At 44.5% G+C, this 26,523-nt stretch overlaps 1 protein-coding gene across 4 annotated transcripts in view; it reads right to left on the reverse strand.

The window, feature by feature from the left end:
• Positions 1-26,523, reverse strand: part of SYMPK (symplekin) — a 169,067-nt gene that overhangs the window by 114,079 nt on the left and 28,465 nt on the right. For all 4 annotated transcript variants that reach the window (XM_029619579.1, XM_029619576.1, XM_029619577.1 and 1 more), the window contains exons 7-11: positions 16,593-16,842; positions 15,993-16,163; positions 6,595-6,834; positions 5,700-5,851; positions 1,734-1,884 (exon numbers count right to left, since the gene is read on the reverse strand). In XM_029619579.1, the coding sequence (XP_029475439.1) occupies positions 1,734-1,884; positions 5,700-5,851; positions 6,595-6,834; positions 15,993-16,163; positions 16,593-16,842 (964 nt within the window). The remainder of the gene's footprint in view (positions 1-1,733; positions 1,885-5,699; positions 5,852-6,594; positions 6,835-15,992; positions 16,164-16,592; positions 16,843-26,523) is intronic.

The raw sequence follows: 26,523 nt of genomic DNA on the forward strand, positions 1-26,523 counted from the left end.
GCATCTAAATTGCGCATTCATAACAAAAGTGTGCTGCTTTTCGGTTATGTTACGGTGTTGGAAAACACATTCTGAAAACCATGCTTTCACTCTCATATGGTGCTGTGAGCCTGCAGACTGTATAAAGAGTGCAGGGAAACAAAACCATAGTAAATCAGGCCCTTAAGTCAGCAGTTACCTTTTCCTCATGCTATACATTAGAAATCCTTCAGCTTTGCTAAAACATTTTTAAAAGCAGCCCAGAATCAAATTCATGGACCTTGATAGACAGGTAAAATGAAAACGCCCTTCAACCACATAGGAGCTGCCAGGTTCCAGAAAGTTCCTTTTGTCTTGGGCAGGACGCCTTTGAGGGAGTAGTGTAGTTTTTGCTATTGGATGACATTCTCTTTCCAACATATGAAGGAGTACATGAGAATCTGTTTCTATCTAACAAACAGCAGACCATTCTCATCTCGCTTTTGCTGTTTATTTTAAGAAATCTAACTGCCTCTCAAAGGTTGCTTATTAGAACATGCACTAGCACCTGGCTACAGTATTTTGTGAAATTCGCACTCCACATAAAAAGTACCTCAAATGTTTTAACACACCAAGTAATGGCTCTTGAAGCACTTATTAAATTAGTTACAAGAAAAACAAAGTGTAAAAAAAAATACACTGACTTGATCAGAAAAACCAAGAAGCAGTAAATTCAGTCTATTTTCTAGAATCAGGTTAGATTAAACCTAAATTGAATTATTTGCTGTAAAATATGTTTATTCCCTGGAAGGGAATTAACAGTGGCAAGAAGCATTTCTATGTTCCTATCATAAGTTTATACAATACTGGTATGCCAGGATGATACTAAGGAGGACACATTTATCGCAACAGAGGACCAATTTTTTTAATGTTGTTTTATGAGCTCTTGACTGTGAGTAAACTTTCCTCCACCTCCAGAGCTGGAATTTAAAAAAAAAAAAGTCTGTTGGGCACCCTGCATCGGACAGTAATAGTTTATGTCTTCACTTACATGTGCGTGCACTATCCGGAAGGTGCTTGTTACGACGCACATTTTAGGCGCAATTAATCTCTTTGCTGCATCGGTGGTTATTATGACACGCATAAAATGCACGCTCAACCTCAAGTAAAACCATGCGCTCAGCTGGTCACACCTTATTGCAGTGGCCTGTGGATGAGATAGTCTTAACTGCCAAATGGTCTTTTCATTTTTGCTGTCATCCTATCCTATGGAAGAGCAAAGCCAAACGAGAGCTAGCCACAGAGGGCTTTCACAATGGCTACTGCAATTATGAATATGAATTGCGGTCAGTCATCCTAGTTATGTCTTCTGCCAACAAACGGATCTTTAAATGTCAGGGGCTACAAGGCCACGTAGGTCAAGGTGTTCAGACTGGTAAAGTGAATCAGATTTAAGGAGGCAGGGTTACAGTTGTCCAAAAAGGACACAGATGGAGATGTGACATAGGTGCTGGCACCACAGTCCATGCACTGTGCTGAAGTAAACTTTTATTGATAATTTTAAATAAAGCATAGCTTGTCAGATAATGCTGCTGAGGGGGGATTTATAAATAAAAATTAAAGTTGTATGAACACTGTCAATATAAGCATTTTTTAAGCCACTTAGGATATGATTTTCTAGTTTTGTAATATGCTGTTTGTGTATATCAAGTACATTTACATAAAAGTTTCTAGAAAACAATTAAAAAATGGTTTAAAATGAAATAAAAGCACACCTGGTCCAATCCCAGCAGAGGTCATCTGGGTAGCCATGAGCCTGGCAAGGTGTTTGATCTGTACTTCAGTGCCAGCTGATTCCACTGGGGTGTAGGTGGCCTGGAAGGAGGCAGGCATAGTTTCTGGAAGGTACACCATACTAATCAAGACCTGGTATGAGATGAAACAAATGCAATTAGAATCATCAGAACAGCAGGGAAATACAGTCTCAACTCCCCCACTACTTGATCAGTCCTGTGATCAGGGTGGGCAGCAAAGAGAAACTGATGTCCACCTACTGCCTCCATATTATATGCCTGCAACGACACCACTGGACCACATGTCATGGTTTTGCCTGCCGTGCAGTCTCACCATGCCCTGATCCAGCCTGCTGCGATACCTCTACACCAGCAGAAGTCTTCAGTGAGCTCTATTCTGAGCTACCCAAGCCATCTACTCACTGGCCACCTCTAGCCTTGCCAAGCTCTGCCTTGCTGTCTGCACCACACCCAAGCTCTAGCCCCATTTAATTCTGCCTTGCCAGAACCTAGACACAGTTTCATGAAGTCACTCTTGGCTCGCTGATCTGGCCTTTCTTACCTTGCTATCTGTCTTGCGGCCTCTGGGCCTTGCTCTTTGCCTTGCAGCCTTCTCTAGGCCTTACCTTGCCTTGTGGCTTCCAGGCCTTCTGGCTCTGTGACCTACTCGGGCATTACCTTGCTTAGTGGCTTTCAGGCCTCTAGCCTTGCTTCCTTCGGACTTTTGTGTTCTCTGCTCTTTGTCATCTTTGTCTAAGTCCTGGTCTTGTCTGTTCCAGCATCCATGCCACTGCTCCTTGCCTGTCCTAGTATCCACGCCACCACTCCTCACCACTCCTCACCTTTCCCAGCATCCAGTTATCAACTCTCTACCTTTTCCAGTCAGACTCTACCCACAACCTCCAGCCTGTATCTGCCCTGCTTTGACCAGTTTATCCGACCTGTCCAGCTAAGTCCTACTGGCCCCCAGAACCTAAGAGCTCAACATGCAGGGAAGGGGACTGGCTAGGCAGAAGACCCATCCAGCTTCTGCCCTGCTCATGAGAGAGTATTTCTGACCCCAGCACTCATGTCACCATATCATCACTCCCTTATTGCCAAAACCAAGGGTACCATTTCCAGGGTACTCCTGCCCATAAAGACAGTCCCTTCTATGCCCCAGCACCAGCCTCCAAGTTACTGGACCACTCCACTTTATAATGGGCTTCCTTTAGTCAGCCTCTAGTGCTAAGATGTAACCAGAGGTCACAAGACTCACCAGAAAATGAATACTAGGACAATAAGGGGAGGTCGCAAATACTAAGAATTAACTCTTTAAAAGAAATATCCAAGTCTCTGGGTAGAGATATAACACAAGCTTTCCCGAGCACTTTGATCCCCTTCCACAGGCTCCAAAAGCTTGTATCATTAGGTTATGAGCCTCATAAATCTCTCCCTTCTGACTCTGCTGCCTTAGCTAACTAAGGAAAAATTAGGTTTCTTACTTGATAGTTTTCTTCCTTGTCTTTAACCAAACTAGTCCAGAATGCATGGGTTTAGCCCCCCTGCTAGCAGACGGAGAGAAAAAACAATGGACTTGCTGACAACACCCTACATAGGGCACTGTAAAGCCTGCAGCACTTCAGTATAACAGTATCAAAGCAACACATACCCAATTTTTCCTCTTATGAGCAGAGGAATCACAAAATGGATCCTTCAACTAATGAAGTCCTTAACTATTATCTCTTAATACTTTGAAGAAAAAATTGTACAGCAGATTGTTAGATCAAATTGGGCAAAATCCTGGACTGGTTAAACTCAAGGAAAGAAAATTATCAGGTAAGAAACCTAATTTTTGCTTCCCCATCATCCCACCAGAACAGTCCAAAACACACAGGATGTACCTAAGCCCTCTAATCTAGAAGGGAGCCCAACACACCTACCCCTCAGCACATTTGCCCCAAAAGAGGTTACCTCCCTGCCTACACATCTAACTGATAATGTTTGAAGAAGGTATGTATAGATGCCCACATGACCACCCAGCATACCTCCTCTGGCGATAGCAAATGTTGCTCAGCCCATGAAGTCACCTATCTCCTTGTAGAATCCTTAGACTCTCAAAAACTGATAACCCCTTAGTAATAGCCTCCTTGATCTACCTGGTTATGGTGGCCTTGTACGTTGCATCCCCTTTCCTCTGACCACTGAAGAAAACTAACAAATGATCAGATCTTCTAAAGGAATAGGCACTTTAAAATATGTGAGCAAGGTTCTCTTAATAAAAAAAAATGAAGATTCTTAACTTCTTTTTCTCTTGAACAGCAGCAGTTCCAGAGACTGATTCAAATGAAACTGAAAAACCATCTTAGGCAAAAATGAAGGGACTGAATGAATGGAAACCCCAGCATCTAAGAATTTCAGAAAAGGCTCACTACATGACAAGGCTTGTAACTCAAGCTGAACAAATAGCCACAGGAAGGAGAAATGTGTTCATACTTGAAATTTCTTTCCTTGAATCCAGCCAAACCAGTCCAGATGCAGGGACTCAAATGGGACCCTCATTAGGTGGGCTAAAACCACGCTGAGGTCCCAGGAGACCGCCGGAGGACAGATCCATGGCTTGAGTTGGAGCAGTCCCCGCATGAAGCGACCCAAGAGAGGCAGCATGGAGATGGGCAAGCCATCTTTTTCCTGTGATAAGCCCCAATAGCACTGAGGTAGACCCTCACGGAGGTAGTCTTCAAGCCAGCCTTGGAGAGGTGTACCAGGTAGTCCAGAAGTTTCAAGATGGGACAGGAGAACTGATCCAAACTGTGTCTCACACCAGCATGAGAACCTCTTCCACTTGAGATTGTAAGATTTCCTAGTGGAAGGTTTTCTGGATTCTACTTGAACCTGAACCTTGTCCGAGAGGCCCCGGTTCTGCAGGATCATCCGGTCAACATCCAAGCCAAGAGAGCCAAGGATCGGAAGTTGGGATGGCATAGCATAGCCTGCCTTGATCCTGTGTGATCAGGTCCGGAGAGGTCCCCAGAGATATCGGGGCCCAAGAGCACAGATCCTGCAGAAGTGGGAACCAGATCCGCTGCGGCCAATACGATACGATCAGGATCATGGTCCCTTGATCCTGCTGGAGCTTCAGAAGGGTCTTCGATACCAGCGGAAGCAGTGGGTACACATATAGGAGGCCAGTGCTCCAATGGCAAGCGAAGGCATCAGAGGCTGGCCTGCCGTCCATCCTGAACAGGGAGTAGAATCAGTGCACTCTCTTGTTGCACAGGGATGCGAACAGGTCCATGTCCAGGGTTCCCCGAAGGCGGAAGATCCGATCCGCAATCTACTGATTTAGGGACCATTCGTGCGGGAGCAGACATTCTAATCAGCCAAGCAAGGCAGTTCTTGCGGCTTACCACCCTCTTCATCAATAGGAAGAAAGGTTCTGACTGCTCTTTCAGTCTCTAAATAGTGCACCAACAGTCTCCTTCAAACTTTATTGTATGCACCCCAAGTAGGAAGAAAGTAAATACTTCCCTGAAGGAGGAGGGGACCCAGTCATGCAACTGGCTCTCTTCATCCCCACCAAAGACTTGAAATTCTCTGAAAAGATGATTTCAATAGCCAACAGGAGAGGAGGGGGAAAAAGGGAGTCAGCACCACTGGCTTTTAGATCGCCTTCCTCCAAGGAAAACCAAGCTAGAAAAGGGCCACCAGCCCCACCCCACCCCCACTGCTCGACCCTACTCAACTGAGAGGCAATTTCAGTGGCCAAAATCTTCCCAGGAGTGATTTGTCTCCATATTCTGGAGATGAAGAAATACTGAAGGCTTCACAGTGGAGTGACATCAGCAAATCAGTTCTGTCTCCATCTGCTGGCAGGGAGGCTAAATACAAACATTCTTGACCATTCTAGTGAGTCGATGAGGAATATAGCATGTCCCTTTCCAAATCTCATATGGAAGCAGCACTCACCAGGTTGGCCACATTCTCTGGTGTCAGCAGTGGTTGCAGGAATTCAGCTGTGATATCCATGTCAGTCTGGGCACTTTGGGCAGATGATTTAGCAGACACTGCTGGCATGGCCTCCAGATCTTTATCTTCATCATCTTCCACAAGAGGGGTGTCTGCAGAAAGCAGGACAAGATTGGGCGAGTGGGGGGAATCAGGCTGTGTTAAATAGGGGTAATAGGGCAATGCCATCAAACCTCTGAGTGTCAGCACAAGAAAGATGTTGCCGCCAGCAAAGCTCTGAAGTTTCAGCACTGGAAGAAAACCACCTCCAGTGGTGCAGAGCCCTCCAGTACTGCTCTATATTGTCAACACAAGACTATCAGCAATTCCAGCAGCTAACATGACTGAGGAGAGATATGATAGAGGTCTATAAAATAATGAGTGGAGTGGAACATACAAAGACTAGGGGAAACAATGAAGTTACTAGATGACATTTAAAACTAATCACAGAAAATATTTTTTTTCTCAACACAAACTCTGGAATTCATTGCCAGAGGATGTGGTGAAAGATGTTATTGTAGCTGCATTTAAAAAAAAAAAAGGGTTTGGACAAGTTCCTGGAGGAAAAGTCCATAAGGTGGAGTTGCAGAAATCCACTTCTTATCCCTGGGATAAGCAGCATGGAATCTACCCACCCTTTGGGATTCTGCCAAAAGGTGGGGTACTTATGACCTGGATTGGCCACTGTTGGAACAGGATACTGGGCTTGATGGACCATTGGTCTGACCCAGTATGGCGAATCTTATGTACTTTTACAGCAGACTGTTCTGCCCTTTTACTTTCTCAATAACTTAAGTTTAACAGTGCCCCCTCCTCTCTGGACCTGTACTAACAATCCTGCAACTTTTACTCTTACCCATCTTGATCTTTTTCAGTCCCTGCTCAGTATCATCCCGTGGACGCTTGCGTGGCTCCTTCAGATTGGGCATGTTGCGTGCAATCTCCTGCTGCTGTGTGCCCAAGTCCAGCAGAAGGGTGGTAATCTGGGTGTGAAACTCCACGGAGGATGGGTGCTTCAGCACACTCAACAAGTGCAGCTTCAGATTCTTCCTCACACTGCTCACCTGCGACTTGGCCAGTGTTGGGGGCAAGTTCGCTGGAAACACAAAAGGGTAAAATACACCATTTAATCACCAACACAACTCAAAGAAAAACAAACATACTGCCATTCCTTGCTTACCAGGGTGACCACATGGATGTGAAACCTCCTACTGAAATGTGCTTTTCACACAGATGCCAAATATTTATGGTAATATCCATAGTGGGAGCAATCAATAGAGAGGCCAGTACATGGAGAAGAGAGATCTATGGAAACACTGACTCTTACCTTACTTTCTTTCCTTGAGTCCTGCCACATCAGTTCAGACAGATGGGTTTTTCTCCCCTACTAGCAGATGAGACAGAGCAACAAAAAAAAAAAAACCCACCTTTACCATACTTAAGTTGCTGTGCTTGCAGTCTCAGTAAACCTGTAAAAAAGCTAAACCAAATCCCCCATTTTGTGCACCATCAAGGAGATGCAAATAGTCTACTGAAAACATTCAAATTCTGAAAACCATATAGACACACAAAAGAATAGTCTTCAGTTTAAATAGGGTCGGACTCTGGCTTGGTCTGGTAGGGCTCAAGGAAAGAAAGTAGCAAGTAAGATCCAATTTTTCCTTCCTTACCGTCCAGACAGATGGGATCTACCCAAGCCACCCAAAACTGGTAGGGAATCCAAAAGATCTGCCTGCAACACTCCTGCCCCAAAGGCAGGGGCAACCAGAATACAAACATCCAATCTGTAATGCATGAAGACAGTGTGCAAAAAATGACCAAATTGCTGCTCCACAAATATCCTGAGGCAACACCAACTGATACTCCGCCAAAAAAGCTGCTGGAGCTCTAGTGGAATGAACTTTAAGGCACTAAGCCTTTGCAAATATAGGACAACACAATTGTCAACTTAATCCACCTTTGATAGAAGTCTTAGATGCCTTCTGTCCTTTGTTGAGCTCACTTAACAAATTTTGGTCTGACCTCCAAAATTCATTTGTAACCTTCAAATATTGCAGAAAGATTCTATCATTCAGAACATGGCGCACCTGAGACTAAATGGAAGAGCCAGAACCTAAGTTTCTAAAAGCTGGCATCTCTATAAACCTGACCTAGATGAAATGAAGAAACCACCTTGAGTATAAAGGATGGAACCATCTTAACAGTGACGCTGTCCCTCTCTGCATGACAATGCCTGTAATTCAGAAATGTGTCTTGCCAAACAGATAGGCACCAAAAACACCGTTTTCCCAAGTTAGGTCCTTCAAAGACATTCACCTTAAAAGCTGAAAGGATTCCACGGTGGGAACAACCATCTAATCGGTAGCTGCAAATGCTTCATCCCCTTTAAAAATCAGAGCACATCTGGGTGTGAAGCTAATGAAGATCTCCACACTTTACCTCTAACAAGACAAAAGCAGCTACTTGTACCTTAAGAGAATTCAGGGCCAAACGCTTTGCAAACCTGTTTGTAAGAAAGGATCGCAGAAACCAAAGCTTGGAATGGAGACAAGCCTGACACCAGGTATCGAACACCTTCCTTACCCGAACATATGCCAAGGAAGTCGAGGATTTCCTGGCTTGAAGCAACCACTTCCTCTGAATAGCCTTTAACTCTCAACCATCTTCTCTCAAGAGCCAAGCTGCGAGACAAAAGTCATCTGCCTGATCCAAGAAAACTGGATTCTGATGCAGAAGACCAGAACATGAATGAGCTGTAAGGGCCAGTCTATATTGAGATTTATGAAATCTGCAAATCATGGCCTTCTGAGCCACTATAGAACCACAAGTCTAATGCCTTTCTATGTGCCTTATCATCCTTCCCATCAGAGGCCAAAAGGGGAAACACATACAGTAGAATTTCCTGAGACCAAGGTTGAGACAGGGCATCCAGGCCCTCCAATCCAGCTTCTTGCTTGAGAATGAAAACCTCAGAACCATCAAATCCAGAGGAGTTCCCCCATCTGGGCTTGATGACAGCAAATGCTTCCTCAGACAGTCCCACTCTCCGGGGTCCAGTCTGTGTCTGCTCATAAAATCCACCTGCACATTCTCTACCCCAACAAAATGAGAAGCTGAAAGTGCTCAGAAATGCTGCTCCGCCCACCAGAGTAAAATTTCCACTTCCAAGGAAACCACTGTGGTCCTGGTTCCTCCCTGCTTGTTTACATATGCCACAGCATTGTCTAACAGCACTTTTACCACCTCGCCACTGAACAGAGGCAAAAAGAACAGCAAGACTGAGCGCCTACAACTCCAAATGACTGATCATCCAGGAAACTTCTAACAGTCAACCAACCCTGTGCCATCTGCCTTGACAGATAGCTCCCCAACTGCTCAATCTGGCATCTATGGTCACTGTTGTCCAATCTGGATAAGTTGTCTTGTGAGAGCCACCAGGAAAGTCTCTATATGGCCTCCTCCAGAAGGGGCAATATGATCTTGAAATCCTGTGACTGAGGATTCCATCATGAAAAAAAAAGTCTCCTGCAGTGACCTCACAAACAGCCACCAAAGGAATCAGATCTAGCATGGACTCCTGAAGATAATCCTAGACCCTGGGAGCCTGCAAAATCTGATGAACCTGACCTTGAAGTTTTAGTTTTCTTTCAGCTATATAAGCACCACCTTTCCTATTCTTGCGACGAACCAGACATCTGAGGTACTCCGGGCTCTGAGATGGATCCAGTTTGCTCTTGGCAAAATTGACCACCCAGCCTAGAATCTGCAACAGAGACACTCTAACATGGACTTTGCACAAATTACCCAATCGTCCAAGTAAGGCTGCACCATGATTCCTTCTCTTTGAAGAGCTACTGCCACAACCACACCATCACCTTGTAAAACATGTGAAGAACTACTGCCAGTACAAAAGGAAGAGCTTGAAACTGGAAAATGCCACCTCTCCTCCTCAAGAACAGCTAATGAAGTACCACTGATCTCTTGGAATAGTAATGTGCAGGTAAGCCTCTGAATGATACAGAAATAGCAGACATTCTCCTTTTCTGTCCACGCAACCACCGAATGGAGAGTCTCCATGTGAAAATGAGGTACACACAAGGACATATTCACTCGAGATCCATAATGGGCTGAAATGTGCCCTCCTTCTTGGGCATCACAGGTATATGGAGTAGCAACATAGACCTCTTTCTTCCTCTGGGACTAGAACTACCACAGCCTAAAGGAAAAGATGATTTAATGTGGATCTTACTGCTTCCCTTTTTACCGGAGAAGCACATGGAAGGAACATGAAGGCCTCAACTACTGGATGAGCAAAATTAAGGCATAACGAAATCTCACAATGGGCAGAACCCAATGATCTGCTATCTTGGTCCACTCTCAATAATAGTGGGCTGATTGAGCGTAGATAGCCTGAATTTCAGTGAGCACTCTGCTGTCTCCCACATGTTTGTGTCACGCACCCCCCCCCCAAAGAAAAGGCCGAGATTTACCACATAACACATGCTGCAACAAAGAATCACCCTTCCCAGGGTGATAGTCTATCCTCCCTTAGGCTTATCCTCTAGCAACCTATGAAACTTAGATTCCTCCAGTGTTTGACCAGTTTCTCCAGATGCTCTCCAAACAGCAATCATCCTCAAAAAGAGAAGTTACTAAGCAGCGACTTGGACCACACATTTGATGCCCAATTGTACAAACAGAGCAGATACCTAGCCTACACCATATCCCTGGCCACTATGTGGAACAAATAATACAAGACATCTGCAATGAAAGCTAAACCTGCTTCTAGATGCTCCACGTCCTTCTCTGAACATGCCTCCTCAAAAAGTCTGGCACCAGAATCTGCTGCACCCAGCATAAACAAGCTCATACCATAACACAGCTGCCAACAGCCACTCTGAGCGCCAAAGCCGAAACCTCAAAAATCCTCTGGAGATTGATTTCCATCTTCTGTATGAGAGCAGCCCAGCCTTCTACTGAAATAGTGGGGGTTTTTTTTTGGTTTTTTTTTAGTTACTGCAAACACCAAGGCATCCACCTTGGGCACTTCTGACAATTCCAAGGCTTCTTCCGGAAGGGGATACAACTTCGACATGGCTCTATCTATCTTCACCACGGAGAAGCAGAAAAATTAATTCAGTCTCAAAGCATCCAAATTTTTGAATATACAAATGTTTTTATTCATTGAGTCGGCAACTCCATTGCTCAAAAAATACAGAATTTACTCAACACCGGGTCCCCCGACACGGACCCGTGTTTCGCCAAACGCGGCTGCGTCGGGGGGGAACAGTGAATTCTTTATGGTATTCAAACTAAAATTAAAAAGAAAAAACTATTAAGAGTATTTAAATTAGAGACTGACAACAACAAGGATCCTATATTATTAATATAACACTGGTAATAGCCTTTGTAATTTATACCCGCGAGAAAGAAACAAACAGTGCTTATATAAAATAGTAGAAAAATTCAAACGGAGTTTAACTTAAATTAAATTAAGAGGCACCCACTCAGACACACAGATCAAACCTTGAATTCTACAGGGAGCTATCCTTGAAATGACACACAGATCAAACCTTAAATTCTGCAGGGAGCTATCCTTGAAATGACAACAAGTTATATTGTGTATACATGTAGAAAAACAACGGACTTCAAAAAATACAGTAAAGAAAAACAATCTTAAAAAGTAAATTTTTAGATTTCAACAGTCTGAGTATATCAAGAACATGAGCAGGTTACCTTTAAAACTTCAGAGATTTAGACGGCGTTTTCGGCAAGGAGCGCCCAGAACGCCGGCATTACTCGATATTTAAAGTGTCAGAATTGGCGCCAAAAATCTAACCAATCCAAAACGAGTTACCTAGGTAACAGTCAGCCAATCAAAATTAAGCACGTCCAGGGGACAGCAGCAATCTGTCAGAGAAAATACTGCCACTCAATTTCATTGTTGAGTCCCACAGGGGTAAGACTATTCAATTTAAAAATCCATTTTTGTTCCCTGCGTGCTAATATATCAGAAAAGCAACCCCCTCGTGATGGTGGCAGAACTACATCAAGAACATAAAATTTAATATCAGATTCAGTGTGTCCCATAGACGTCCAATGTGCAACTAAAGGGGCTGTTTCTCTGCTATTTTTTATGTTCGAACGATGTTCGATGATACGAGTTCGAATTTGGCGGGACGTCTTGCCCACGTATAGCTTTGCACATGGACATACAATTGTATAAATCACACCTTTAGTTTGACATGTTGAATTAAAATTCAAACTATATTTAGCATGAGATCCAGGATGTTCAAAAACAGTTAAATTGGACGTTAGGGGACACACTGAACAGTGTCCGCATGGACCATGACCCAAATTTTGTGTTGCTTCAGTTACATTAAGCTCCAACAATTGAGAATGTACCAAAACATCCTTAAGATTACGCCCCCGACGGAATGAGAACCGAATTGGAACATCAAAAATCTTATGGATAGATAACATTGGCCAGTACTGTTTAATAATATTTGTGACACGGTATATATGAGTGGAAAATGGAAGGACACAATTGAAACAATCAGATGATCTAGTTTGCGGTAAAAATAAATATTCACGATTAGCATACAAAGCTCTTTTAAAGGCTCTATGCAGGATTCGACGTGGGTACCCACGTTCCTGAAACCTAGCTATCGTCTGCTTAGCTTCAATAATGAATTCATCGCGGGTAGAGCAGATCCGTCTTAACCTGAGTAGTTGGCCTGTTGGAATATTTGATCTTAAGGGAGTGGGATGATGACTATCGAATCTTAACAATGTATTCCTATCTGTAGTTTTTCGAAAAATGGATGTGCTAAAACTGTCATTATCAACTGAAACAGTAACATCTAAAAAGGCAATAGATCTAGGATTAATCATATAGTTAAATTGCAGATGTTTATTACATGAGTTCAACCAATCATAAAACATGTAGAATTGAATGTCAGAGCCTGTCCATACTAGGAAAATGTCATCTATATACCTTAGCCATATAGATATAAAAGGGGCCCAAGATGATGTATAGATAAAATCATCCTCAAATTTACTTACATAGAGGCAAGCCAGGCTGGGGGCCATAGTGGCCCCCATAGCTGTCCCCTTGATTTGTTGGAACATGGTGGTTTGAAATTGGAAATAATTTCGAGTTAAAGCCAATCGTGTAAGTGTAAGAAGAAAAGAAGTGGAGATGCGTACTGGTTCCAGACGTTGGTCCAAAATATCCTCAATTAAATTCAGAGCTTCCTGTTGGGGAATATTTGAGTATAGTGAGATAATATCTAGGGATACCAAGAAACAACCCGAATCACGAGGAACTCTTAAAGTTTCCAAAATCTGAATAAAGTGATTTGTGTCCTTGACAAATGAGCGTGCTTTACATACCATTGGTTTAAGAAAGATATCAACGAATTGTGATAATGGTTCTAAAACCGACCCGATGCCCGAGACAATCGGGCGACCAGGTGGATTCTGTAATTATTTATGAACTTTAGGTAGTATGTAAAATGTGGGAATGATGGGAAATTCAGTCTGTAAAAATGAAGCCTCACGTTGTGTGATTTGGTGAGATAAGAAGGCTTCCTCCACTGCATTTTTAATGATCTCCTGTAACTCTTCAGTAGGGTCAAATGTAAGAGGTAGATAGAATTCTGTATCAGATAATTGACGTCTAACCTCATTGGTGTACATATCATGATCTAAGACAACGATGCCACCCCCCTTATCTGCAGGCTTTATGATGATAGATGGATCATTAACTAAGGAGGTGATCGCCTGTCTTTCTGCCCTTGAGATGTTGAAATGTTTCACAGGTGGTTTTGGAGATAAACCCTGTACTGCAGTTTGAGTCAATTTTTCAAAAGCTAATAATACAGAATCTATCGGTCCAGGAGGGGACCATCTAGATTTTTTCTTAACTAGTGACATATCAGAAGTGTCTGGAGAATCTGCAAAAAAATGTTTGATACGAAGAGCACGGAAAAATTTGTAAAGATAAATTTGAACCTCAAATGCATCATACAATATAGTGGGAACAAATGATAGTCCTTTTTCCAATACCGATACCTCCCATCTAGAGAGATTATGTGCTGATAAATTGAACACTAGTCCTGAAGAGGCAGGTGTTACTGCCAAGGGTTGTAAGGTTGTTGTTGTTGTTGATATTGTTGTTGTTGGTATCGAGTGTTGCGGGTGACTCGCGACGTTGGCAAAGTCCGTGCTCGACCTCAGAAACGTGTGTTTTTTGAGCAATGGAGTTGCCGACTCAATGAATAAAAACATTTGTATATTCAAAAATTTGGATGCTTTGAGACTGAATTAATTTTTCTGCTTCTCCGTGGTGATTCGGACATTGATTGTGGAGAGCAGCACTCGCTCCTATTTGATGTTTATGGATCTATCTATCTTCAGTCATATCCCATTCCTGAGGCTTAGTTGTCTGATAAAAAGGAAAGGCCTTTGTGGAAACAAACCCTGTAAATGGGATCCTCTACTTCCTGCTCTGGTTCCATTCTATTTTCCTTAATACCCAGCTCCATCAGAGACTGCATAGTGTTCAATTCGTCCCTCTTAAAAAGACAGACCAACTTAGGGTCATCCCTCTCAGAAACAGAGATATCCTCCTGGAAATACCTAGAAAGCTCTTCAGGAGGCTCTGTTGGAAATCTTCCTCCGAACCACCTGACTCCATGCCCCAATCAGGCTCAGCGTTCAATTTCCTCTTCTTGGGATGAGAGAGGCCACCTGGACCCTCAGGGAGAGCACCTTCGGTAGATTACTAACAGAACCAGCACTTTTCTTAGTTAAAAGTGCCTTATGCATTATAATCAAACTCAGGAGGAAATGGTTCCTCAGGATCCTTTTCCCTTAAGTCTTGCATTCCAGAGGCGCTCCCCTGCCTTACAGTGCTGAATGTTAGCTATCCCAACTACCAGCAAAGCTTTTGTTTTCTACCAGACCGACTGAAGGAAAAGGAAGGATGCTAAATATAAAGAGAGAGATTTCTACATGAAAAGTATTTACATATTACTAGTCTGAATTTCACAGAATTGGGGGGATAATATAGAAGAACATCCATAATTTAATTTATGACGTATTAACAGCAAAGAAGTTGCTGGAGTGGCCAGAACTTGGAAGTTCACAAAATTATCTTAGACCTATTAACGATTAGACATGTTACTCTGGAGCAGGCAACTCTTATCCTCGAGTGCTATAAGCCAGTCGGGTTTTCAAGTTAACCACATTGAATATTCATGAGATGTATTTGCTTGCACTACCTCCACTGCATGCAAACATCTCTTCTGCATATTCATTGTGGCTATCCTGAAAACCTGATTGGCTTGTAGCACTTGAGGAGCAGAGTTGCAGACCTCTGTATTATGCCAACGTAAATTAGACGGTCCAAGGAAGCAAGGAAGCAAACCGGTAACCGATCCAATGTGACGAACAACAGAAGAATGAAAGGATGGATCGGTAAAAATGGACTTTTATTGGAACTTGCCCGACTCTGGCCGAGTTTCGCTCTGCCGAGCTGCCTCAGGGGCTTGTTGAGCCAGAAACTTGGCTCTATATACTTGTGCTGATTTCCTAGGATGAAGGAATATGAGTGAACACACCGAATCCGGGCTTGTCACTTGTAATTCATCAATCACTTGTGTGAACAGTATTGAAGCAATTCTTTGTTGAACTTGCACCGGTCACATACTGCTCTGACAAACTTTTGCAGTGTTTGTCAGAGCAGTATGTGACCGGTGCAAGTTCAACAAAGAATTGCTTCAAGTTTCTGGCTCAACAAGCCCCTGAGGCAGCTCGGCAGAGCGAAACTCGGCCAGAGTCGGGCAAGTTCCAATAAAAGTCCATTTTTACCGATCCATCCTTTCATTCAACGTAAATTAGACTAAAGCATATGTATACATATCAATGTATCTCTCAGACTAGTCATTGGCTGGGCTGCACTACATGTTGCAGCAAGGTTGTCAAGCCTCTGACAGAGAAGATACAGCAGTATCCCAGTACCAAGTAAATTTTGTACTGAAGCACCAATGATCAACTATGAATATGCCATCATTGCCTCTGAATTATGTATGATGCTATTTTGGGCACAGGCCCAGATTTCTTTCATTTTTTATATAGGATACACAATTCCAGAAGCCAGCCATCAAGGTCACCATAATCCTTACAAGACACAGAAAATCAGGAATCAATTCTGGCTGTCATAAACGCAATTACAGGTGCCCTACATACCATGCAGTGTCTCATAGGCCTGGATAACCTCAGACATAAACATGGGTCTCTGCCGTGCGATGGTCGCCAGGGACCCCAGCGCTGCTGTAAGATTGATGCTGGAGATGGCAGGGTGAACCATGAACTTCAGTAGCTGTTCCAGAGCAGCCTTGCCGTACTCACACAGGATGTCTGTAAAACAGTATAAAGCACAGGACAGCATGGACTTTTGGCTTTGTATGGAAGAAATTAGACGGGCCAGGTAACACATACGTGAAGTGAGGCAAAAGGTGGTATATAATTGGGGCCTTTTGTTGAAAGAGTGCTGTGAGCAAACTTCTCTTGTAAAAAAATGCTGGGCCAAAGAGTAGAATGCCTTCCAATACCATACTAGAACAATGGGTCAGTGCTGGCTCAGAAGGAAGAACATTCCCTAACACCATGATAGGACATTCGGTCAGTACCTGCTAAGAAGAATGTCTCTTAACACATACCAAATTATTGGATCAGTACTGGCTCAAAAGGGAAGAGTTCTCTACCATGCTGAGCCATTGTATCTGTACTGGCTTAGAGGAACGTGTGTTCCCTAATGCTATGCTGGGACACTTAGTCAATACATACCATATTTGATATAGGGGTGATCTCTGGGGACGCGGTCTAAGCTTATGTCATTCTCTTGGCGTTTCGGCACGTCCGAGTCAGGCATACGAGGGGACAGCGTAATGATCAGGCTCTCCATGAACTTGATGGCGTGGGTGCGGATGCCATCGTTGTCAGAATCCAGCAGCTGGTTGATATCATTCACCATATCCGACACCATATCCCAGCAGGAATCCTGCTTCTCACTGATGACTCTGGACCTTACCATCCACTGCCAACACAACCAAGCATCACAGAACCAAATGTAAACATGGCAACATAACCTATAGTGAACTCATTTGTATAGCAGAAGAGTCTCAGAACAATGGTGAGGGAGGCTTTCACAATGCCTGATGACATCAAAATCTGCTTTGCTACACCAAAACTGAAATACTTTGGACCAAATTTTCCAAGTCTTGGATACTTTAGTCCAATACCATGATCCTAAATTGAGGAACCTAAAAATTGGAATAAATATTCACAGACCACTAGCACTGTTCCTTTTAAATTGTGCACACAGCTAATGAACTCCACACACAGCAAAACACAGTGCGCACAAGAAATCCTATTATTGGAATTATACTGGCTCATAGTGCACAAATTTAAACTCAGTTTTATAAAATATTGCACAAGAGAAACATTTTTGCACACGAAGCCTTTCCAAAATTAGAGACAGCATTGAACACTAAGCATCCAATCTTCTGTTAAAACAAAGGAAACATTTAGTTCTCTTACCTAATTTTCTTTCCTTGAGTCCTACCAGATCAGTCCAGATGCATAGTTTTTTCTACTCTACCAGCAGATGGAGACAGAATGAAAGCTTTGTTGGAAACAGCCTACATAAGGAACTGTGCCACCTGTACCCTTTTGCTATTTAGCTCCCAAATCAATCCCCCCACTGCAGAGAAATTAAGAAACTAAAGAAAAACATTATGTGAATCCTCAAACTCTCACCCCCCACACCAAATGGGCCAGACACCAAAATACAACAAAACATGGATACTCTGCAAAGAATACACACACAGATGAGCAGAAACCTGGGACTGGTCTGGAAAGGAAAGAAAATGAGCAGGTAAGAAAACAAGTTTTCCTTCCTGACCATCCTTACCAGACAAGTCCAAAAGCAAAGGATGTATCTAAGCCAACCCTAATCTGGGAGACCTGCTCTCAAAACACTCACCCCAAAAGAAGCTGTATCATGAGTCTACAGATTCAGACGATTATGTCTGGGAAAAGAATGCAATGAAGACCAAGTTGCCATCCTACAAACTTCCTGGGGCAACACAAACTGATACTCAGCCCAAGATGTTGCCTGGGGCCTGGTGGACTGAGCCCTATGTCGCTCAAGAACTGCTATCCCTCTGCAAATATAGGCAGAAGCAATAGCTTCCCTAATCAACCTTACAAATCATAGCCTTCTCTCCTTTATTGTGTCCGCTAAATAGCATGAAGAGATTATCTGATTTCCAAAAGGAATCTGTCACTTTTAAAATACCTCAACAGTATACAGTGCATGTTCAAAATGTGGAACTACACAGACCTATTGCTAGAACTTGACCTCCTAAAGGCCAGTAACGCCACCGTTTGGTCCAACTGAAAAGGGATATCACCTTTTAGAATCAACACCCCATCTGCTGAAAATCTCAGAAAAGGATCGCTACCCCACAATGCCTGTATCTTAGAGATATGCTGAGTTGAACAAACCACTACCAGAAATACTGTCTTCAAAATAAAATTCTTCAGTAAAGCCTCTCGAATGGGTTCAAAGACACAGAAGCCAAGCTTTCATCACTAGACTGAGATTCCAAGACAGAACCTCTCTCCTAACTGAAGGCCATAAATACTTAATTCCCTTCAGGAATCTAACCACATCTGAATAAGCTGCCAAAGAACTCCTTTGCATTTTTCCTCTAAAATATGGCAGTGCTGTAACATGCACCTTGAGAGAATTCAGAACAAGTTTTGTATGAGATTGATGCTTTTAATGGTAAGACTCATCTCCTTACGCCACATCTGAAAAACCTAAATCCAGACATGAGCCAAAGAAGTTTCTAGCCTTTTCTAGCCTGAAACAATGTGGAAACCACTTCCTCAGTCCTTAACCTTCTCCTTTCAAAAGCCAGACCATGAGACAACAGCAAACCTGCTGTTGACAAAACACTGGACCCTGACATAGCAACCCCTGCATGTTGTCAGATCTTAGAGGCCCCTAAAACCTGAGCCTCACCAGATCGCCCAACCATGGCTTCAGAGGCCATTCTGGAGCATTGAGACAAACCCGTATCATCTTTTGATCCTCTAGATGACACACCCTATTAACGGCCAAGGTGGAAAGACAACCAGAAGAACCTCTGAAGGCTATACTTGCAATAGAGTGTCCAAACCTGATGACCTGATTTCCCTTCTCACTGAAAAAAATCCATAAACTGCTATTAATCAAACTGACTTAGGGAATAGCCACTGTTTATTACTGGCATTAGCAGCATGGGTTTATGCCAGGTATTTGTATCCTGGATTGTCCACAGTTGGAAATAGGTTACTGGACATGATACACCCTCATTCTAACCCATATGGCAACTTATGTTCTTAGGCATTTGGCAGTCCAATTCAGGGCCATCAGATCCATATGAGGTTCCCCCAACTTGGATCGAATCATGGAGAATGCCATGTGCAATAGCTCTCCATTCCACCAGATCCAAAATGCGTCTGGAGGTTCTTTACCCCGGCAATGTGGGAAATGGATATCACTAACAGATGCTTTTCTGCCCACTGGAACAAGTTTGACCTCTGCCAACACCGCTGCACTCCTGGTCCCTTCCTTGACACTTTATGTAAACTATCACTGTAGCACTGTCCAAAAACACACTCACTGTGAGCTTTAATTACAAGCTCTTGGACTACTTTTATTATTCGTGGAACTTCTCTGTTAGGATGCCCTAACTCTAATGCTTCATTAGTATCCTTTGAAGATACCTCCCTCCGAACCATGCACTGCTGAGCGACTGTCTGCTTTTCCCCTTTGTTCTAGTTTAAAAGCTGCTCTTTCTCCTTTTTAAAGTTTAGCGCCAGCAGCCTTGTTCACTATGGTTAAGGTGGAGCCCATCCCTTCAGAAAAGGCTATTTAAAATAAGTTTAAAATAAAACACACAAACTTCTGTTTGTTGCCTGACTTTCTTACTACCGATTTAAAATAAAACACACGAACACACTAAATAATATACCCAAATAGTTTAGTTCTCCCCAATACATTTACGTTTTAAAAAATGTCTTCAAGCGTTATTTACTGATTCTTTCCACCCACCAGCAAGGTGATCCTCTCTTCTCAGTGCTCCCCATTCTTGCCCAAGGTAGTCTCGGAGTTCCATTTAAATCAGTCCATTTCGTTGCCATCCCTACATAGGCACAAGGACGCGGAAAAATACCGCCTCCTCCACCATTTAAACGTCAGTAGGCTTTTAGTGCAGTATCTGGAAGTTTCAGGACCAGTCCCGTAAGACGGACCGCTTGTTTGATCTTCATGGTAGGAGGAGGCAATGCAAACCAGCGTCATGGGCTACCACAGCTTGCTGGATCAAGTAGGTAGTCACGGGAGCCTATATGGAGGCAGGAAAGTCAATACCCTTTCAGGTTAAAGCTCATTCCACTAAGGCTCAGAAGTCTCCGGGGCACAGTCGACATCTGCTGAGCAGCAATGTAGTCCTCCTTATACACCTACTCCTGGTTCTATCACCTGGACACTCAGGCCTGAGAGGAAACAGCCTTTGCAAGAGCTGTGTTAACCAGACCACAGACTCACTCCCACCCTGATCGGGAATAGCTTTTGTACATCCCATTGATCCTGAGTCCATCTGGCTACACACTAGGAAATGGATAAATTACTTACCTGATAATTTCATTTTCCTTAATGTAGACAGATGGACTCAGCATCCTGCCTACGGCTGCCCAAAAACGGTGCTAAGGAATCGCCCGTGAAATGAATATCGATTCCAAGAGATTATGGATAAGCCATCGCCCAATCCCTAGATCAGAGCATCTATAATCTTGCTGGGATTCGGCATTTGGTTAGTTGAGTACAGTTACAGTTATCCGTTTAGTCAAGCTGGTTTTAATCACGTTTTAATCATTGTTTCAATAGTGTGTCCACAATGGCTTTTGAAGAGAATACTGAAGGGCTGAGGTCAATGCAGGGATGTATCTAGGGTGACGTCAGCTTTGAAACCTGACTCGTCTCCATCTGCTAGCAGGGGAGCATATAACCCATTGGTCTTGAGTCCATCTGTCTACACCAGGGGTCAGGAACCTTTTTGGCTGAGAGAGCCTTAAACGCCACATATTTTAAAATGTAATTCCATGAGAGCCATACAATATGTTTAAAACTAAATACAAGTATGTAAGATCACACTTTTAAAGTACAATAAGTCTCTGAAAATATTACACCAGGCCTTAAGACACCAATACATCTCCTATTAGGAAAACGGACCAAGTCAGGCTGCTATAGAGTCCTACACAGAAACTACACGCCAGCAGAAAACCTCACCTGAATCACGTGCTGTCCCTCACCTAACATAGAATAAAGAGACCAAAACGCATAACAAGAAGCATGCAGACAAAAACTGAATTGGAAACTGCAACAAGCCAGAGTCTCTGTATGCAGTGTAACAAAGGAAAAAAGAAACATCACACATCCTTATAAAACAAATCAAGAAATATAAAATCAGCAGTAAAACTGTACTAACAAAAAGAACATATTTCAAAACAGCTGATGAGTGGAATATCCAATAATTAAAAACTCATACAAAACATTTCCAGATACCAACAAAATATTTCAAAATAGCAGACACAAAGATCCAGTAATGAAAAATAATAAGGATACAAAAATTTTTTTGCTCTGCATACCTGGGAACGTTTGATATCCAGGTGTCCTGAGATTGTTCTGAATTAGCAGGAGGTGGGGTGGTTTGCTTGGAACTTTCTCCTCTCTCAGTCACATACCAGCGCTCTCTCTCACACTGGCTCTCAATGACACACCTATACACACATGCTCTCAGTCACTCACATATACAAATGTTTTTTCTCTCTCACTTATATAGGCTCTTAATTACACATTTACACACATGCTGTCTATCTTTTCACGCTTACACACACACAGGCTTTCAATCACATAAATACATGCTGTCTTTTTCTCTCACACACAGACTCTCATTCACATGCTTACAAACATGTCCTCTCTTTCTCTCATTTACACACAGGCTCTCAATCACATACTCACATGCTCCCTCACCTAAATCAGCTCTCAATCACACACAGACACACATGGTCTCTCTCTCTCATTTAAACACAGGCTCTCAATCACATACTCACATGCTCCATCACCTAAACCAGCTGTTAATCAGACACAGACACACATGATCTCTCTCTTACTTATACACACAGGCTCTTAATCATACATACACATGATCTCTCTCACACACAAAGGATCTCAATCATACACACATACTCTTTCAAACAAACAGGTTTTCAATTACAAACTTACACATACAGGTTCCCAATGGTAAACTTACATTCATGCTCTCTCTCTCACAGGCAGGCTCTCAATCACAGACATACTCTCTTTCACATATACAGGCTCTCAATCATTCACATACATGCAATCTCTCACTCACACACACAGGATCTCAAACACACATGCTTGCTCGCTCATTCACTCTCTCTCTCCCCCTCCCCCACCCCGGGAACTCGCGGCAGCAGCAGCCTCCTCCCAACGCTAACCTCCTTCATTTTCAGCCCTCGCGGAGGCGAAGGCGGAGTCCCATCGGCCGCGGTTGAAGATCTTCATTTTCCTCCGAGCCGCGCTGCAGTCTTCTTCCCGTCGGACACTAGCGTGGCCTCTTCTTCCCGCGCAGGCACCCGATGCTCTCCACTTCCTCTTCCGGGCCGCGGGAAGAAGAGAGCACGCCGGTGCTCTCTTCTTCCCGCGGCCCGGAAGAGGAAGTGGAGAGCATCGGGTGCCTGCGCGGGAAGACCCGCGCAGGCACCCGATGACTCCAGCGCTGGCACCCGGCTGACACCCGATGACTCCCGCGCAGGCACCCGGATGACTCCAGTCGGCGTGCTCTCTTCTCCTCCCCCCCCCCCCGCGGCCCGGAAGAGGAAGTGGTGAGCATCGGGTGCCTGCGCGGAAGAAGAGACCACGCTAGTGTGGTCTCTTCTTCCCGCGCAGGCACCCGATGCTCTCCACTTCCTCTTCCGGGCCGCGGGGGGGGGGGGGAGGAGAAGAGAAGAGAGCACGCCGGTGCCGCTGACTCCAGCTGTCCTGCCGCGTTCCGCCCGGGCTGACAGCATTTTAAGCCCGGGCGGCGGAGGACCAGGGAGCAGCTGGGTCAGCGGGGAACCGCGAAGTATGGCGACACTTGTCTGCGAGCCAGATGCAGCCCTCAAAAGAGCCATATCTGGCTCGCGAGCCATGGGTTCCCGACCCCTGGTCTACACTAAGGAAAGCGAAATTATCAGGTAAGTAATTTCTCCATTGGTCTACTGTGCTCTGTCATGGCTGTCGAGGTAGATGGATTAGCAGTCTAGATCTTAGGGGGACAATTGCAGCTATCTTTAAAGAACTGCAGTGTTCTAGCCCAATAGATGCTAGGAAGTCACAGGAGATGTGAGGGTTCTTGAAAATGTAGCATGTGGCCTAAAGCAAAACTAGTCCTCTGTATGTACCCAGATCAGTTCAGACTTCTGGGTTTTGCCTCCCTGCTGGTAGATTGAGACAGAGAATGTTTCACTGACACTGACCATAACCCAGTGTGCCACCTGCAGTCTCAGTATTTCTCTGTCTCCAGCAGATGGTGTTAAAACCTGCAGTGTGGAGTATGTTTAAAAAAAAAAAAGAGAAGAGACATCTCCGGTTCCTCCCAGGGGGTTGTTAGGTCCTGGTGGGGGCATTCCCCCTGGTTTGAGGTAGACAAGCAGAGAGTTGGTGATCCTAGATGGCAGCTTAGTCAGATTCCGTAAGAGTATATATCTGGTGGTCTTGATCCCTCATCCCCCACAAGGCAGTGTTTGTTGCGCTGGCAGCTCTGCATTTTGGGTCTCGTCGATGCAGGGAAAATGTTGAGTTTCTGTTCCTCCTTATTCTAAGGCTAGTTACAATAATGGATGCAGTTTTAAAGCTTACTTTAAAAAACAAAAACACAAAAAACCAAGCCAAAGCGAATGGGAGGCAGTGGAATCATACCGGTCACTCTAGGCCTTGATCGCTGCTTCAGAGCTGGTCACATGGGGGTTTCCTGAGGTTCAGGTAAATGGGATGCTGATAGCGGTATGCTGCTCAGACTGCGTGGCGATGGCGCGAGGCATATAGTGCCGTTTGCGTGCGCACTTGCGGTCACTCCTAAATTCAGCCATCTTGTATTCTGTGCGCATCCTCTGTGGGGAAGGCATTGGACTGATAGCACTCTAACTGTTGCACCCATCTTAGGCTCGCCCGCAGCATTTAACTGCTGCAGAATGCTGCTCATATGCCTAGAGCAGAGACTTCAAACATTTTCTTGAGGTACACCTCCGGTTCCTGATCTTGAAAATACTTCAAAGCCGTCGCTCCAGCGACTGGCATGGTAGTTCTCTTCGTGACTGCTGAAATGGATGCATCCACCTTAGGAACCTTCAACAGCTCCAGAGTGTCTTCCGGCAAAAGATACAGCTTGTCCATCGCCCTGCTGACCTTGAGACCTGTCTCAGGAGTATCCCACTCCCAGACCATCAACTGCTTCACCACCTCATGAAAGGGAAAGGTCTTAGTTGGACCCCGAAAGCCTGTGATGACAGGATCCACCGTGTCTGGGCTCGGTTTCGCTTGCGGGGCACAATCCCCAACTCCGCTTGGACATGTGGGATCATGGGAGCCAATTCTTCGAGATGGAACAAGCAAACCACCTTAGGATCATCTCCTTCCATGGGAGGTCTGGCCAGGTTCTTCCCCTGGGTCAGGACCACCTGAGGGAGGTGAGGCTTCACCAATGCTATCCCCTGGATCCAACTCCTCCGAGGAGATATCTTGAAGAACTCCCGCACCACGGGGGCTTGAACTTTGCGGATTCTAGTAGCCGCCAGCGCAGTAGTCTTCCTGGATGCCTTCTTAGGTGGTCCTTCAGGCCTCCTGGTCCTGGGAGCCCCCCCTCTTACTGGCACTTCTGGCCAAGAAGGCCTGGTGCATTAACAGCACCAATTCTGGAGAAAACCCAGAAGGACTCCCTAAATCCCCTGCTAGGGAATCAGAATCCTCCACAAAGAGTGGTCCCCTGAGGTCCCCCAGGCCTCATAGGGGCTCAACTCGGCAGGAGATAGCGCTGGAGGGAGATCCACCCCCCTGCTGTTCTCTCCTCAGCTGCGCAAAAAACGCTCAAAATGGCTGCCATTCCTGTGCTGAGGGGAAACGGGTCAGCCGTAGGCTCTTTCACAGCCAGCACCTGCTCGGTGCTGCGCTGCTTCAACATTGTTGCCGCAGTGCTGTTTGAGGGCCCTCCCCTCCGGGAAGACAACAGGAGCATTGGTCTGCTTTCACGCAGGTCAAGAGCCACTCACCACACTGCGAACACTGGCTCCCCCGAGGCATGATACAGCAGAGGCAAACCACTCGGTAGGTGCCGACAAGAACGAGGAGTGAGGTAAGACAGCCCAAAAACACAGCAGCAAATTCACCGCCCTTTGTGCAGTCCTCCCCCATTAAACAGCCCCTGCTCCGCTCCTCGACTCGAGCCTAAGGAAGCCTCTTTTTTTTTTTTTTTTTAAACTTTACCTGTTAAAGAGAGCCCCGAGAACAGCAAGAGACAAAAAGGATTCTTCCCTGAAGATATGGCAGAGGCTGCTCGCTGAAGGGGAGGGAGCTGGTCCCCAGAAGAGCAAATTTGGGATTCCGAACCCCTACTCATTCTTCACCTACAACCAGGGGGAATGGTCCCACCAGGACCTAACAACCCCCTGGGAGGATAGATTCCTGAAGAATTTTCCCTTTTTTTTTTTTTTTTAAACTTGGGTACAGAACTGCAGGTTTTGCACCACCTCCATCTGCTGGAGACAGGGAAATACTGAAGAGAAGCAGGGAGCACACCAGGTTATAAGGCAGTGCCTGTGAAACTATCTCCATCTGCTGGGAGGCAAAACCTAGGAGTCTGGGCTGATCTGGGTACGAACAGGGAACAGAGTGTTACCGAGACTTTTTTTTTTTTTTTTTTTTTAAGAGGAAACAGAAACATTGGGGGGTGGGGAGGAAATAAAAACAAAACAAACTGGTAGACCCCCTGGCCCAGGCCTGCTCCACTGAGAACCCATCTTTCACTTCAGCAGCTGCCAGAAAAATAGATTTACCAGAATCCCCCAGAATGCAATCAACTGAGGGAGGGAGAATTAGTCTTTCTCCTCAGGAGCCATCCACTACCACCAATCTTTCACTAGTCTTTACCTGCTGTAGACAGAGAATACTGGCAGGTTGAGATCATGGATGCCTATAATGGGCATCGCCAACTATCGTATATATTATTGTCAACCGTTTGCCAAACAATGTGTTGTTCAGATAAATATTATCTTGCCATAAAACATCCGAAGAGAAAAAAAATCAACAGAAAAGATTTTTTTTTGAAAAACAGGACTGCATCAGCAAGCCAGAGCCAACGTGCTCAGGGAACCCTCACTGAGCCGTCCGGTGAGGGTTCCCTGAGCACGTTGGCTTTGGCTTGCTGATGCAGTCCTGTTTTTCAAAAACAATCCTCTGTTGATTTTTTCTCTTCGGATGTTTTATGGCAAGATAATATTTATCTGAACAACACATTGTTTGGCAAACGGTTGACAATAATATATACGATAGTTGGCGATGCCTTTTGTGTCGACATTGAGTTCTTAGATAGGTTCGCAATAATTG

Source organism: Rhinatrema bivittatum, chromosome 11 (assembly GCF_901001135.1).
Source record: "Rhinatrema bivittatum chromosome 11, aRhiBiv1.1, whole genome shotgun sequence".
NCBI lineage: Eukaryota > Metazoa > Chordata > Amphibia > Gymnophiona > Rhinatrematidae > Rhinatrema > Rhinatrema bivittatum.